General features: G+C 42.0%; 1 protein-coding gene across 7 annotated transcripts in view; it reads right to left on the bottom strand.

The window, feature by feature from the left end:
• KIF16B (kinesin family member 16B) overlaps positions 1 to 15,546 on the bottom strand; it is a 289,212-nt gene that overhangs the window by 98,149 nt on the left and 175,517 nt on the right. For 5 of the 7 annotated variants that reach the window (XM_033094524.1, XM_033094521.1, XM_033094523.1 and 2 more), the window contains 4 exons: positions 9,989 to 10,021; positions 9,584 to 9,637; positions 6,725 to 8,092; positions 607 to 759 (listed from right to left, as the gene is read on the bottom strand). In XM_033094524.1, the coding sequence (XP_032950415.1) occupies positions 607 to 759; positions 6,725 to 8,092; positions 9,584 to 9,637; positions 9,989 to 10,021 (1,608 nt within the window). The remainder of the gene's footprint in view (positions 1 to 606; positions 760 to 6,724; positions 8,093 to 9,583; positions 9,638 to 9,988; positions 10,022 to 15,546) is intronic. The other 2 variants (XM_033094522.1, XM_033094519.1) reach the window with 1 other exon arrangement.

Raw genomic sequence — 15,546 nt, forward strand, 5'->3', positions numbered from 1 at the left:
ATGGGATTGAGAAAAATAATTAAGTTTCTTATAGACAAAAAATGACTGAGTCAACTTATCTGGGAGCTCTAAGCCACAGAGCAAATGACAATGCCACCCAACTTGAAAATCATTTTACTATAGCAACATCAGATATACAGTTATGCTATTTGTGATCATTTTGAATAACTGGTACAGTTTTGTAATGGACAGCATCTATTCGTAATCAGTGACTTCTACAAATTATAGTAACTGTCAGCACAAGGTCCTTCTTTCCTGCTACAATTCAACTAACTCTACTTCTTTGTTCCTCTTAACTTGGCCACACATCACTCCTTTCTGTATGAGCTGGTTTCTCTGGATCTTTCAAGTCTACCTTCCCATGAAACTCTTTGTACTGGCATTCCTTGGATTTAGCTGGCCAGTTCTGAGGTCTCTGGTTCCCTTGAAATGATACTTCAACCCACCACTGGCCACAGAAGTTGATGGAGACAAAGCACATCTCAAGGACACAGATTACTCGTTGCCTTTGACAGATCCCTCCACATGCAAACTGGCCAGTACGAGGTAGTGACTCATTAAATCACAACAGAAATGTAGGCATGGCATCAGTTTAATGTCCCGTACCTGGCATCCATCAGAGGAACCAGGTGAGATTTTTCATCACTGGATGACAAGCTGGAAGAAGCAGCCTTCCCCTCCAAGGTGCCACGATACCCTTTTTGGACATCATCAACCTCACAGATCTTTTGCTTCAACTGCTGGATTTCATGTTCCAACCTACAGAGATGGGAATTACATGAGTTCATCCATTAATAGTATTTCCTGAGCATGGTCACTGGTTGGGACATTGTTTTAGAAATCACCGGGGATTCAGACACAAACTCTGGGCAAACAGCTTTACCTTATAACAAAAAAGGTATCACAAAACTATACGACAACATATAAGGTGATAATGGGCCACAAAAGGGATTCAGAACAAGTGCTATAGGCATCCAAAAGTTGACGAGTTTTTTCATCAATGTCAAAGATATTCCCATCGTGTTCCAAGCAAATTCTCAGAGGCAGATATGCAGGATTCTGAGCCCCCTACCCTGGCTTCAATAAAGCAGTTGTTTACTATATATCAGGATCCCACTAAACATTTCTGTTTGACAAAAGAGATCTATGCTTTAAAGAGTTTTTTTAAAAAAACCACCAATCCTGGAGAACCTTTATGGTCAAGGTAGTTCCAAACTGAATCTTCAGAAGCCAGTGAAACTTTGGATATTTGGGGATGATGGTGGAGGGTTCTTTCAGGTACAGAAAGGAATATGAATAAAGAGGCTTAGCCAGGAAAACCAGGAATCCGCTTCGGTTAAAGCAGAGGGTGTGAAAAAGCAAACCAGTGAGAGACCTAGGAAAGCAGGCTGAATAGCTCAAGAAACTCAAATAAACCATAAACTGTGGAACCAAACATTTCCAATGATAAATGATACATCTAATATGAGGTCAAGTGTCTGTAAGGCTGTTGTCCCACTGGCCCAGGTGCACTTGAATCCACGGCCATCAGGCTAGAGGGGCAAGCTTGCTAGTAAATTTGGCCCCAGAGAACGCAAAACCCAGCTAGGGGCTACAGCCCACTTGCTGTGTGAACTGGGGCAAGTTAATGAAACCTGGGTCTCAGTTTCTTCATGTATCAAATAAGAGTCAACTCGTCTAATTTCCTTCAGCTCCAAAAATCAGGAATTCTATCTTCAGATGCTAACACACCGTGATACTGCCAGCTCTCTGATAACACCAGAAGCAACTGACTGCTCTATCTTGAACATGAAAGCCACATTCTTAACTGTCAAAATGGTATTATGGAGTCACCAAGGTCAGCACTCATGGGTTCCATGGGAGGCAATGCCCTGCTTAACTCAGCCCTTCATCTATCTACTGATTAGCGAGCACTTACTGAGCTTCAACTTGCAGAGCATATAACATTTTCAAAGGAGGAGGGAGTAAGTATAAAAGAGTGATGTTAGGGGCCAGGTAGGCAGCTAAGAACCAAGGAACAATATGAACAGAGTCTCAGAGATCAGAAGGAAAATGAGCCGGATGTAAGTAGGTAACTGCCAATGTTTATAATTAAGATGACACCCCCTGGAGTTGTTCAAAGACATCCTTGAGGGCTGGCACAGTGGAAGAGATTCCATAGAGCAACAGATTTGAGAGGAGCCCTGAAGGCTGAGCAGGATTTATAGAAAGGGTCACAGCACACGTGAAGAACCGGCGTGCCCGGGCAGCAGCTCTGTGATCAGCAGACAAGAGGACAAGTGGCGAACAGTTGGGTGGTAAGTAGACCTCGATTCAAGTTGCAGCTCTGCCACTTTCTAACTGCCTGACATTTGTCCCTGATGGTTATACAATCATTGGGCAGAAAACAGAAAATGGATTAAATTTTGTTCATTAAGCAAGCCGGCAGGGAAAGTCAAATTCAGTTCTGTTGTCTAATCTGGTTTCATGTGAATTTAATATTTCACATTTGTGGAATTTCACAAGTGGACAAGTCAGGCTGTATGGCATGCCCTGGCTTAGCCATGAAAACCCAGAAAGGGAATAAACAGGAAACACTTGCAGAAAACCACAGACGCCTCACAGGTAGAAAAAAGAGCTCAGATTCATTGGCCTACATTAGGTCTTAGAAAGTCTACTCTATCAAAACACATGAAGCTAAAAGTCTCCCAGGTTTAGCTGGAGGAATGCTGACATTGGGAAATCACCTCCATGGAAGTCACACTGTATTCACTATAATAGAGTATTAATACTAAACGGCCAGGGAGCAAAGCTGGTTGACCAAAGCCAGGGACATCAAGCTAATCGCTCACGCTGCATTCTTACTGTACACTGCAGGATACAAATTGAGAGCGTGCCCTCCACTACTTTAAATTTCCTGGGGCTGGAGCTTTGACCAGCAATTTCATTTACATAACATACCTGTAATCATTTTCTTAAACCTCCGACCTATTTCTCTGAAGTAATAGCATTATGGTTTTTTATTGTTATTTGTTGCCGTTTTGCCTGAGGGAATTACGAGAGAGTAACTGTAAATAAAATCCACAGTATAAACAGGTCATTTGAAAGGAGGTTGTCATGACCTTTTCAGGCAAGATGACGGATGGGCTCCAGCTACACCTCAGAGTAGACCCTGCCTTATCATCAGCATGGATCCCAGGCCTCTACCAATGCCAAGCTGGGCTCCTAGAAGCCAGCAGACTGGGCTTCTATTGTAGCCCCTCAAGAGGGGCTGTGGGTGGGAGAAATGCTGAGGAAAGAGCAGCGCTCTAGACCCTCCCACCTGGGCTACAGTTAGGATCTCAACTGACCAAAGGTCTGGAGCTAATACACAGGTCCCCTGATCTTGTCCGCCCCATCCTGTAAAGGTGAGGATACCACAGCTCAATGATAAAGCATCTACCCAAGGTCACTGTAATGCAGGGACTCTGGTTCTGCTCCCAGTGGGTGGACACAGAATATGGTGAGGCCAAAAAGGAACAACATCGGAGCCATGGATAGGGGAGTCATACCAGGATATCCTCGATGGCGGCTGGTCAAGACACAAAAGCAAACATCCGCCAGTACCCCAACAAGGGGTTTTCCTGCACCCCAGTCTTACTAGCAGCCGAGCAAGACACAGGAAGTAGGATCCACACAATCCGCAATCCGCCATCCGCACTTGCTAACTGCACTTGCTAGCCGCAATCCACCGTCTGCTTCTCTCCCAACCAACCAACCCCCTTGCCAGCACAGCCACGGCCGTTATATTAGTGGCTAATGGCTAACAGGTAACAGCTGATGGCCACCCAGCCACAGCGGATGGCCATCTAATAACCAAGCCAGCCCCTTTCCACGTGAGGTTGCGAGCCTGGAAACTGCTCTCTGCAACTCTGTCCCCACAGTCAGCAAGGCAGAAAGCGCTGGGCTGGGCCATGAAGACGCCTGCAGGACAACAAATTGGGTGATGTTTGCACTCTCGGCGGCCCTCAGCCTTTCTGAGAGTCTTGACATCATGTCTGCAGGGCTACCAGAGAAACCATTCTCGAATTCCTGTATTTATTCATTTGGAGAACCTACTGTGTGGGAAGCAGGTGACAGGGGATAGGTGAAGGAAGACAACTATTCTTTCTTTATCGTGAAAATAGTGCTAGTTCCTAGTTTTATTTTTCACACCACCAACAGTAATATCAGGAAATCATCACCAAACATGCTCAGAATCATCTGGAGAGTTTTGTTTGGTTGTTTACTTTTAAATACAGTATCCTGGTGATATGAGCCAAGCAAGTAACCCAACCACACTGAAAAACTTTAAGTTTTCTTTCCTATAGAGACTTTAATTTTTTTTCCTTAAAGTTTCCTTTCTCCCAGTTTTTTAGCTCCTATCCCCCTGCTTCTTAATTATTTCACAAATCAGTTTCTTAATTATAAACAATAGATTGTTTTTAACCTGAATCATGGATATCTCCTACCCCCTGCTTTAGATAATTACCCTAAGACTTGTGATTGATATTTGTTGATTGTAACCATTGAAGCCTAATGTTCTTTCTAATCCATTCTGGGCCCAGCTCCTGGATAATTGACGCCACCTCAGTGACTACTTGAATGGCCACAGGCTCCATAAGAGCTGACGGATTTTCCATCACGTAGCCACTCCACATCAATAGCTTTGAGCTCTGCTCTTTAAGCACTTTTAAATTTATCAATTAAAATCTATTTTTCCTCATTCAGGGGCTCTGGGATACAGATGCCCCAGCAAGATTACCAGTCCCAACCAAAGAAGCCAGCACGGTCTTCCAGGCTGATCTCGAGACCCCTCCCTCTCATCTAAGATCAGATAGGGCAAGAGTTCTGTGAAACCCCCAATAGGTAGGGATAGCTCTACGCCCCTGTCCAGCAGGAAGCAGATACAGAAGAAAAGACCTCCTGTCCTTCAACTTCCCATAGAGATTTTATGGGGATCACGTCTCTCAAGGGGAAAACAAGGCAGGTGGGCAGTTAGACAGGCATTGGGTCTCTGCATTCTTGCATGTCAAACACAACCCACAGAATGCAACCACCCAAAAGGCCTCCCCTCTCTGCCCAAAGCTTCCCCTTTTTATTGTAATTATCTACCCCTATGAGGAAACAAATGGGTACAAAATACCCAACTAGATTGGACCAGTCACTGACACCTGCGCAGTAACAGCATTACGACCTTCTTTTCACCTGGGCCTCATTATACTATAATATCATCCATATGCCTGGAATTTCATTAATATCATTATAACAGACTGAATTCTGGGAAGGAACATGCGTAGTCTAAAAAGATGAAGTAATAGCCTCTTGTCAATCACAGGTGTCAATCAAGTGGTCCCATGCCCAGAGAGGAACAGCCCATTCTAGAGGGAAAAAAAGGAATAAAAAACTCCAGTCCTGGTCAGTTAGGGCCTTTGAGCCACAGACCCCTCCTAACCCTTTGGAGTGTCCTTTCTCTTCGATTAATGGCCCCTGAGCCACTGCTTTCTGCTCGGGCCGCTTCTATCACATTTCCCCGAAAAAAAGACCTAGGTGGACCATCAGTTCTAATGCATCTTTTAGAGCAAAAATTAATATAAGACCTGGTCTTGTTTTACTATAAGACCGAGTATAATATAATATAATATAACATAATATAATATAATACTGGGTCTTATGTTAATTTTTCCTCCAAAAGATGCATTAGAGCTGATGGTCCGGGTTAGGTCTAATATGCAGGGAAACACAGTACTTCTTTGAAGTGTACTTTTTCTTCTAATAAACTGTTCTTTCACCATTTTATTTCTGTGTTTCGTTCAATTCTTTGCTCGAGACGCCAAGAACCTGGACACCACGCCGAAGGGCCCATCCTCTGGCAAGGTAGCAGACAGGATTCCCAGTTTTCCTCGAAGTCTGGGTGTGACCTCTGGTGTGGGAACCTAGCCCGGACTCCTCCGGGTTTGACCCCCGGTGTAGAAACCCAGCCCGGACACCGCGCTGAGAAGGGCCCACTCTCCGGTAATACTGGGGCCTCCTCTCAAATCCTGTAAATCATCAGGGTGTGAGAAGTATTGTTCCCTTCCCTACCAGATCTGGAAATCAGTACACTCTGCAATCTGTGAACACAGTGGGGGCGGGGGGGGCGCTTTACTGTAACTCTGGCTAGTCAGGGAGAAGATGTAAAGCCAATGGTGAGGAAGGGAGGAGGGAAACAGAGAATGGAGCAAAGTGAGGAGGAGGAAAAAAGGCACAGAAGGAAGGGAGAAGGGAGAGAAGGAAAGAACCAAGGGTGGGAGAGAAGGAATGAGGGAGAGAGGGAGGGAAAAAGGAAAAAGGAAGGGAGGAAGGAAATGGAAGGAAGGGGACAGACCAGAGGGAAAAAGGGAAAGGAAGAAGGAACCAAAGGTGGAAGCTTTCAGTCTTTGATATTTATCAAATATTAAAACATACACATTCCATAAGTCAGTGGGCTAATGGACAAGGGCTGCGCTTTTGTTTGTGTGTTTGTTTTCAACTTCAAACCAATGATTCTAAAACAAGGATCCTAAAGGGAAAGTAAAGAATGTTAAGGGGTATTTTTCTCAGGTTGGTAAAATAAGCATTTGCCTGTGTACTAGAGAATATAAAAGCTAAAAAAAAATTACTTTTTAAAAAGACAGTGAGAGACTCATTAGGCGGGTAAAAAGCACACAATCATGACGTTTGACATCCTTTTCTTTCCCAGTCTCACCTCTCCCCGTCCTTCTCCAGGGCTTCCTGCTCAGCTTCCAGGCTGGCCTGGAGCCCTGACTGCTCGCTGCTGCTGCTGCTGCTGCAGCTCAGAGTGGCCAGCTTTTGCCTCTGCTCTTCGATCTCCAGGCTCAGGGTGGAGCGCCTCTGCAGGGCCGAATGCCTCCTCTCCAGCCGGGCCACAGCAAGCTCCAGCGCCTCCCTCTGCTGCTTCTCCCGTGATTCCAGAATCTCCTTTTCCTTTTTCCTCACTTTTTCTTCCTGACGTGCAACGTTGGCAGTGAATTCAAAGGTGGCTTGGAGCTTCTGCAACTGGCTCGCGTTGGCTTGGTACTGTGCAAGCTGTTCTTCTTTTTCTTCCATTTCTTTTTCTACTTGATAAAGTGTGTTGTCTAAGCCGAGAGGGCCTCTGTCAAGGACTTCCAACGCTCTCTGCTTTTCTTCTAACAGAGTTGGCAAGTGATTCTGCAGGAGGTACTGGAGCTGGCGTTCTTTATGTTGCAGCCTATATTCTGCTGGCCTTATCTTCTCTAAATCTTGAGCCACCTGGGTGACATTTGTGACACTATCATCATTTTTTTCCAACAATCTAAATTCCTCTTCATTTTCAGATCTTAAACACTCCAGGATTTCCTGTTCTTCTTTGACTTCCTTTTTCAGAAGATCCTTCTGCTGAACCAGGTCCTTCTCCAAGTTGGCGAGCTTGATCAGCTGCCTTCTCTTGAACTCTAAGAAATGCAGCTGAGCCCTTTCTAATTCATCGCGGTCTTCCTCGCCCTCGGCCCGGGCTTCCTTCACCCGCAGAAGGGACTCGCGGATGCATTCCAGGTCTCTCCTCTCCTCCTCCAGCCTCTGCACCTCCCCTCGCCGCAGGAGCCGAATCATCTCCTGCTTCTCTCGGAGCTGCCCTTCGAGATGGGCCACGAGCACAACCTGCTCCTTTTCTTGCTCCTCCAGCCTCTTTTTTTCCAGTTCAAGTTTGGCATATTGTTCATCTTTTTCCCTTTTGAGCCGGTCCAGTTCTTGAAATATCTGGATCTTCTCGGCCTTCTCGTTGTTATTGAGTTCCTGGAGCCGCTGGAGTTCTTCTCTGACCAGGAAGAAGCTCTCTTCTTCTTGTTTCTTCTTCTGCAGCTCGATTTCCTGCTGCTCCCTCAGTCTTTCTTCTTCAAACTTCTCCTTCTCGGCGAGCAGGTCCTTCAGCCTGCTCTCGATGTGGAAGCTGCGGCGTTTGAGGCTCTCCTCTTGCTTGCGGATCTGGAGCTGGACGATTTCCGTCTCCTTGCGCTGACTCTCCACCTCCTGCTGCATCCGCTCTAGTTCTGCCTTGTCTGATTTTTGCTTTTCCTCCATTTCTTCTATGAGTTTCCTGAAATGCAAAATGTTGACGGATCATTTTTTGATAACTGCTCAAGTGTTGCCACAACTTTCCCCTAACTGAATGTTCTGAAAATAAATATAAAACCAAACCCTTCACTATAATAAAAATGAGGGAGAACTGCTTTTCTTTTCATTTTCAGCAGCAGGCTGTTTAATATATATATATTTTTTTTTTACTCTGTAACTGTCTAACATATCATTTTGCCTAATCTCTTTCAGTAGCCTCTGATATCATTTCTTTGTAGAGACTATAAGTATAATGTGTTATGCATGATATAATTTTAAAAGCCCCCTGAGCTCAAAGAGAAAGAACCATGCTCAATTTAAATTTAAATGTGAATAATTTTATCCAGTCCGATGGCTACAAAGTAACAGAAATTCAGTTAAGAGATGACATTAAATAAAAATGCTTATGCTGCCCTCAACTCATTGGGGTCAAATATCAAAGTCAAGATAATCAACAGTTCATTGTTCCAGCTCAAATAACTACATGCTATTTAGCATTTAAACACTAGTTTAGGAAAAACTGTAATAACCAAATGGCCCAAAATATTAGTTTATTAATATATAACATTGAAATTAACAGTCTCCATTAAAATACTTAAATGCATGGTTCCAGGGGTTACAAGTCATGTTTTGTCTAGGACAACAAATGACTCCCGCTGGGTGCTAAATCAGTGTTTGGAGGTTGGAATGGCCTCCAAAGCAAGAACACAGAATATGTAAGAATACTGATATATGGCCCCCATCTACTGACCCACCAAGGATCTATCATTTATGGTGCTAAAAACTAAACTAATTTATCTGTAACATCTAAACTCCAGATTCCAGAACATACCAAATTTGTAAATTTTTTATGGCCTTAGTTTCTACTCCAATATCTACCCTTGGTTCAGTTCTTGGATTGTTAAATAGGTCAGGAAAAAGAGAAGAAGAAAATACAATTTTATCAAATAATTATACTCAGAACATATAAAAAACTCTCCAAAACACACACACACACATACACATACCCCAAAAGAAAAGGGAGCAAAGAATACAAAGAGGTGAATTACACAGGGAAATACAAACAGCCAATCAGCATAAGGAAAGGAAAGATGTTTAAAAGGGGAGAGGCATAAGAAAGGAGAATTGTCATTCTTTCGGCTTTTTAAGAACTTGGCAGATATTTTTGAAGAAGATATACCTTTGAGTTAAATTTAAACAAGTATATATTTGGTGTATTTAATGAGTACATTAAATTTGCCTACTGACTATTTCTCCTTTCTCACAAGTATTTGAAGATGAACTATTTAAAAAAATTCAAATATGAAGTTTGAAAAACTAACAAGCTGAAGAGAAATGACCTACAGTCATTAGACATGTAAATAACAGACACAGAGCCAGAAGGAGACATTAAAACACAGTAAGTCTGTTTAGGACATTATAATATTAATCTGCAACTATAGTAGTATTAAAACTCATACCCCACATGGCTTACCTTTTACTTTCTAATTTTTCAAGTTCTTCGCGCTGTTGCCGCTCAAATTCAAGTCTAATAAAATCAAATGAAAATGAGTCACTTTTCTAAAAGAGCTTTCCTCTCTGTTTTACCCTCTCAATAGTTATGTATTACAGAGCATCAGTTATTCGAGTACTATTTTTCATTACTATGGATTAGCAAATTTAAAATGTATACTTTGCTCTATGACCATGATTAGAAATTAGACATACTTTTGGGTGCTTGAATTCAGACTGAAAAAGAACATATTTTACTTAAAGGAAAACAAATAAAACACGACTGTACTGAAAAAACAGAGTTAAAGGAGACTTGTACATGATAATAAGTATGTCTAGTCTATGCAGCTTAGTCACCGATGAGTATATAAAAATGTAGAATCTCTACCTTAGACAGATGGGTCCTTTTATAGGGTAAAGACTGCCAGGAAGTAGGGAGAGGGAGAGAGAGAGAGAAAGAGAGAGAGAGAGAGAAAGCACAGACATCAATTAAAAGAATTAACCAGGAGAAACATCAGGAGAATAGCAGTTAGGTACTTAAAAGCCAATAGACATACAGAAATTGAAATGTCTTTATATAAATATCACATTTCAGTTTCTTGAAGCAAACACTTGAGTTAGCTCTGTTGTTTTGCACACTTCCCATGATAATTATGGCACTAATAATAACTGAGTACCAATAATTGTGAATAGTAATCACATTCATATTTTTACTACTTCATAGTTATACTGCACATAAGTTCGTCAAGATGCTCTTGTAATTAGTAGTTATATGACATAGGGATGACTGGGCGCTATATAGATCACGAACAGATTTACCACAGTGGTAGCAAAATAAAGGGAGCTCGGCCCTTGGGAATTTTAAGACAACTTGTTAAACTATTGGTAACAAAAGTTGGTTTCTTCTCAAACACTAAATTTAATTACTGCAAGATTTCTCTATTCCTATTAAACAGCATGAACTATAATTCTTAAACTTACACTTAAATGTTCCTGTTGTGGTAGATGGCAGATACATCTAAAAAGTTGAACGATGGAAACATTCACCATAAATTGTTTTCCTTGGATAATGTGCAAATCCAGATTGGCAACAGTTACCTTTCTAAATAAGCTAACACATATTTCAAATAGCTCTGTTACCAACTTAAATTGGGCTAATACTGAGAGTAGGATGTCTGATGGCTTTTGTAAGCAGAACTGAGTGCTGTGCTGAGTGATTTATACATGTTTGCTTACTTTGTCTTCCTAGCAAATCTTTAAGATAGCAAATAGTATCTCCATTTAACAGATGAGGAACCAAAGCTTGGATATGTGAAAGAACCTACCCAAAGCCATAATCGTACGTAAGATGTGGTGGAGCCAGGATTTGAACCCATGGCAGCCTGCTTCCAAAATATCCGCAATTAATTCATTTTATGAGCAATGCTCAAATTTGTGATATATAATAAAAAGTATTAAATCCTTCATTCAAACTTGTCATTTAGGGTTATATTTATCCTCCTATCAAATGAAAATAATCTGTAGATTATAGGCATTGCCACCCATGAGAAATCAATCACATAAATACATATAAGAGGTTTTTGCCAGTTCCTGAATCCAGCACATATATCATTATACTAAGTAGGTACAGGGCTTCATTAGAGTTAATATGTGATCATTCTCTTTTATATAACGATAAGCAGAACCTTGGGAATGTTTCCTAGGAGAGATTTTTAGACATTGGTACAGTTTAGTCTTTCTAGAGGTATTTATATAGTTAAACAGAATCCCTGGATAAAACACTTTAAAAACCAGAGAATTTCCCTAATGGAATTGTCTTTATTTTCTATTTTTATTTTCTGCGAACAATAGCTTACTGTGACCCTCAGCTTATTGTGACCCTCAGCAGACACTTCCGCAACAATGTCACAAGCAAATGGTCATAAGCCAAATGCTCCTCTGAACGTTGGGAGACCCGAGTGCAAATGAAAGTCTATCTCTCACCGGAGGACTGTTTATAATGTGTGGGGGCTGGTCTCAGCGTACAACACCCTCACTCTGTTCTCTCAGCCTTGGCGGGTTGACATGTTTCTCATCCCATTTTATAGAACAAAAAAATGGAGTTTTAGAGCAGGTAAACAGCAGAGGGAGGATATGAATTGAAGTTTGGTACTAAAAATCTGTACTGACAACCATAATTGTTGCTAACAAGCTGCATAGTTTCAGGAGGTCATAAAATGTGAGTATTAATATCTTCATCTCTAATGTGACACTCTGAGTACCTACTTTTTTTAAATGAGCACAGTGTAAGGCACTGTGCTAGGCCCAGGGGATACAACAGTCTGTACAAGAGATGTGGTCCCTGCCCCCATGGGGCTCCCATTTTGTAAGTGACAGTCACATAAGTACGGGGGGTTCACCCAGTGTGTCACGAGCCAAGACTGAGAAAGGACACAGTATTATAACATACAGAGCAGGGTACTAACCTCAGAATTTGGAAGGGCCTAGAATCAAGGCAAGCTATACAAGGGAAGCTATATCTAAGTTCCACCATTCTTCCTCGAGCATGATACAGAAATTCAAGAGAAGCTCAGCGTAGCCAAATCCTGACTTGCTATGTGGGAAGTGGCAAGACATGAAGCTCAACAGGACAATAGAAGCCAGACAGGGAAGGGCCTTGGAATTATATTTAGGACTTTGAACTTGACCTTAAAGACGATGGCAAAAAAGTACCTTGGAAAAGGGTTTTTGAAAAATAGATGGTGTGGTGTTCTATAGAGAAAAGGTGGGAGGGGAACATTATGAGAAGCCAAGAAACAAATTCGGAGGCTGTTATAGTCATGTAAATAAGAGATAAGGGAGGCAGGTCCTAAGATAACTGGGATAAAGAAATGAAGGTATCTTCTGATATTCAGGAGGTTGAGTTGACAGAACTTGGTAACTGGTTAATTTTGTTGGGGGTTGTGATGAGAAAGGAAGAGTCAAAGTTGACTCTTAGGTCTCTGGCCATGTTCCACAGGTAGTATGAAGGCAGAAGTGCAAAAAGGCTGAGCTAAGAGAGCAGCACGTCTGACGGCTTACAAATTCTAGTTGTTATGAGACAATGTAATGAGTTATGTAACCTGGGATGCTGAATTTTAATAGAAAGTGAAGAAAATAACAAGGCTGACCTCAAAGGGTGCTAGTCAGGCTCAAATGAGATAAGACATGCAAAAATACCTGTAGAGCACCTGCACATATTGGGTGCTCAAGTGTTGCCTCTTATTGCTATGATCCACTGAGATGAAAAGGAGTGCTGGGGATGGGGCCAGCTGGGGCAGGGGGAGAAGCAGCACTGGGAGTTGTACTAGTGCTAGCACTCATGGTGGCGAGGGCGAGGGTAGCTACCATCCACTGAAGAGTCACAATGTACCGGTTTCTGAGTGCTATGCCTTTAACTCTCACAATGGCCTGTGTGCTAGGGCCCATCATTGCCCCATTTTACATATGAGAAATGGCCATATTGCTAGTAAATGGCAGAATCCATCTTGACTCTAAAGCCTACAATTCTAATCTCCTCTCTATCCTGCCTTCAATTTTACACGTTACATCTAATGATTCCAGAGTCATCCAAATTGAGATGTCCAGTAGTCAGGAGATACAAACAAAGGTACTTAGGTCTTTTATCGAAAACAAAAAAGTGGATGAGGCTACCCAAAATATACGGGAGAAGGAGAATAAAGGAGCTTTAGTGCAAAGTCTGAAAGTCCACGGGCACTGCAGTGACTGGCAGAGGACAGGCCTTCAGATGGGCTACGGGCGAGGAGCAGTTAAAGACACAGAGCGATCAGGACGGGTAGGCAGAGGAAAGGAGTGTTTCAGGAAAGTAGGGCTTAGTAGTACCGTGTTTCCCCGAATATGAAGCCTAGCCGGACCATCAGCTCGAATGTGCCTTTTGGAGCAAAAACTAATTTAAGGCCCAGTCTTATATTATCTAAGATCCGGTATTATATTATATATTATATTATATTACATTATAACTGGTATTATATTATATTATATTTTATTATATTATATAAGACCAGATCTTATATTATATTAAAATAAGACTTATAATTAATATGTCTTATATTAATTTTTGCTCCAAAAGATGCATTAGAGCTAATGGTTGGGCTAGGTCTTATTTTCGGGGTAACACGGTATGAAGTGCTTCAGAAATGCCATTTAAGATAGGCCCCAAGGAGAACTCATTGAACTTAGCAACATGGAGGTCACTGATGACTTTGGAGAGACCTTTGTGGGTTGGGGCCAGACTGCAGTGGGTTGAGAGGAAAGTGGAGACTGTGACTGTAGATATGGTGGACAGTTTTCTTGGTAATTTTAGTCATAAAGGGGAGGTGGTAGTTTTAGGATGATGGGTGCTGATTTTGGTAACTGGAAGAGACTTGTGTATATTTAAATTCTGGTATAAACAAGCCATGAGAGAGAGGGGATACAAAACTGGGGCAAGGTTGGGATATCTCAGGGGACCCTGAGTGGGCATAAGAAGAAAGAATGGATGGATGGCTAAGAGCAAGGGCTCTGGAATTAGCCTACCCCAGATCAAATCCTGGCACCTATGTAACTATGGGACAAGCTCTCAACCTCTCAGCCCATTTTCTCATCTGAAAATATACTCAAAATAATCCTAGTCCTTAATGGGTGGAGGATAGAATGCTGAGAAATCAGTAGTTAATAAATTTTAGCTATGAATCCTATAGAGTCCACAGTACAGTTCAGCCATTAGGACGGGAAGGAAGGAGGAAAGGATAAATGTAGACAGGGGATTTGACGGTGTTGTTCTCTTAGAATTTCTATATTCTCTGTGAGGTCAGAAGCCAGGTTCTCTGCTAAGAGTGACGTGGAAGAGTACTGGGCTTAGAGGCACAGAGAACGATGGAGATTATTTGTAACAGGTGAAGGGGCCATGGGTATGAGAACTGATAAGGATAATAAGCAAAAAGGGGTGGCTAGGTATCACTCAAGCTTAGAAGCCATCAGTTTACAAAGCCACCAATCTCTTGTTGCACTGAGGGGAGATACCTAGGCACGTGAGTATAGGTTCAGGGCAGGAAGACAGTTCAGTGGTCCCAGCTGGGACTCTGGCAAGCGAGAGAGCCAAAGGACAATCTCAGGATTTAGGAAGAGGATGGTTCAAGTGTCGGGGGTGAGGACTTGATTGAACAGGGAAGTAAGTAGTGGGGGGTAAGACAAGGCACACAAGCGAAAGAAAGAAATCAAAGAAGTCTCCACAATGAGTTATCCATGTGGAGTCACCCAAGATAACCTCAGGACTTAGAAAGATGGTCAGGCTTAAAAGAAAATGCCTGGAAGGCAAGTAGCTGACAACAGTAAGGAAAGGCAAAGTGTGGAGAAGCAGATGCCAGAGTGAATGGATCAGGAGTGCCCTATGGATCAGAGAAAGGGTGGCCTGAGAGCAGCTTGGGGGAGGGACCCAGTCTCTGGGCTGATAAGCTCACTGGTTCCTCCTAGGGAGAAGATTTTGTTTTACAATATGTGATTGGGATGGAAAAGGGAAAAGTATCTGGATCAGTGGCAGCTGTCAACCTCAGATGTAGGAGGTCACAGCTCTGATCTCTCCTGAAGAGTAGTGTCTATTGAAAAGCTCTGAGTCAAAAAATCAGAACTATGCTGTACACGTGAAACTAATATAATATTGTATGTCAACTGTAATTGAAAAAAATTAAATTAAGAAATCAAAGAGACATATCCATTCTAATTCTGAATGAAGAAATATAACTTAATTATACAAATAGGAAACTTAAGTATAACAAATAGGAAAAAAGTTTAATTGCTTTCTAAAACAGTATGTCCTTGATAAATAATGACTCCCATTTCCTCAAAAATAAGAGTAAAACAAGAAAAAAACAAAATATGAAGATGCTCAGTCTTAAAGTCCCAAAGAGTCTGAGGGGTGTGTCATAATTA

This window comes from Rhinolophus ferrumequinum, chromosome 23 (genome assembly GCF_004115265.2).
Source record: "Rhinolophus ferrumequinum isolate MPI-CBG mRhiFer1 chromosome 23, mRhiFer1_v1.p, whole genome shotgun sequence".
Classification (NCBI taxonomy): domain Eukaryota; kingdom Metazoa; phylum Chordata; class Mammalia; order Chiroptera; family Rhinolophidae; genus Rhinolophus; species Rhinolophus ferrumequinum.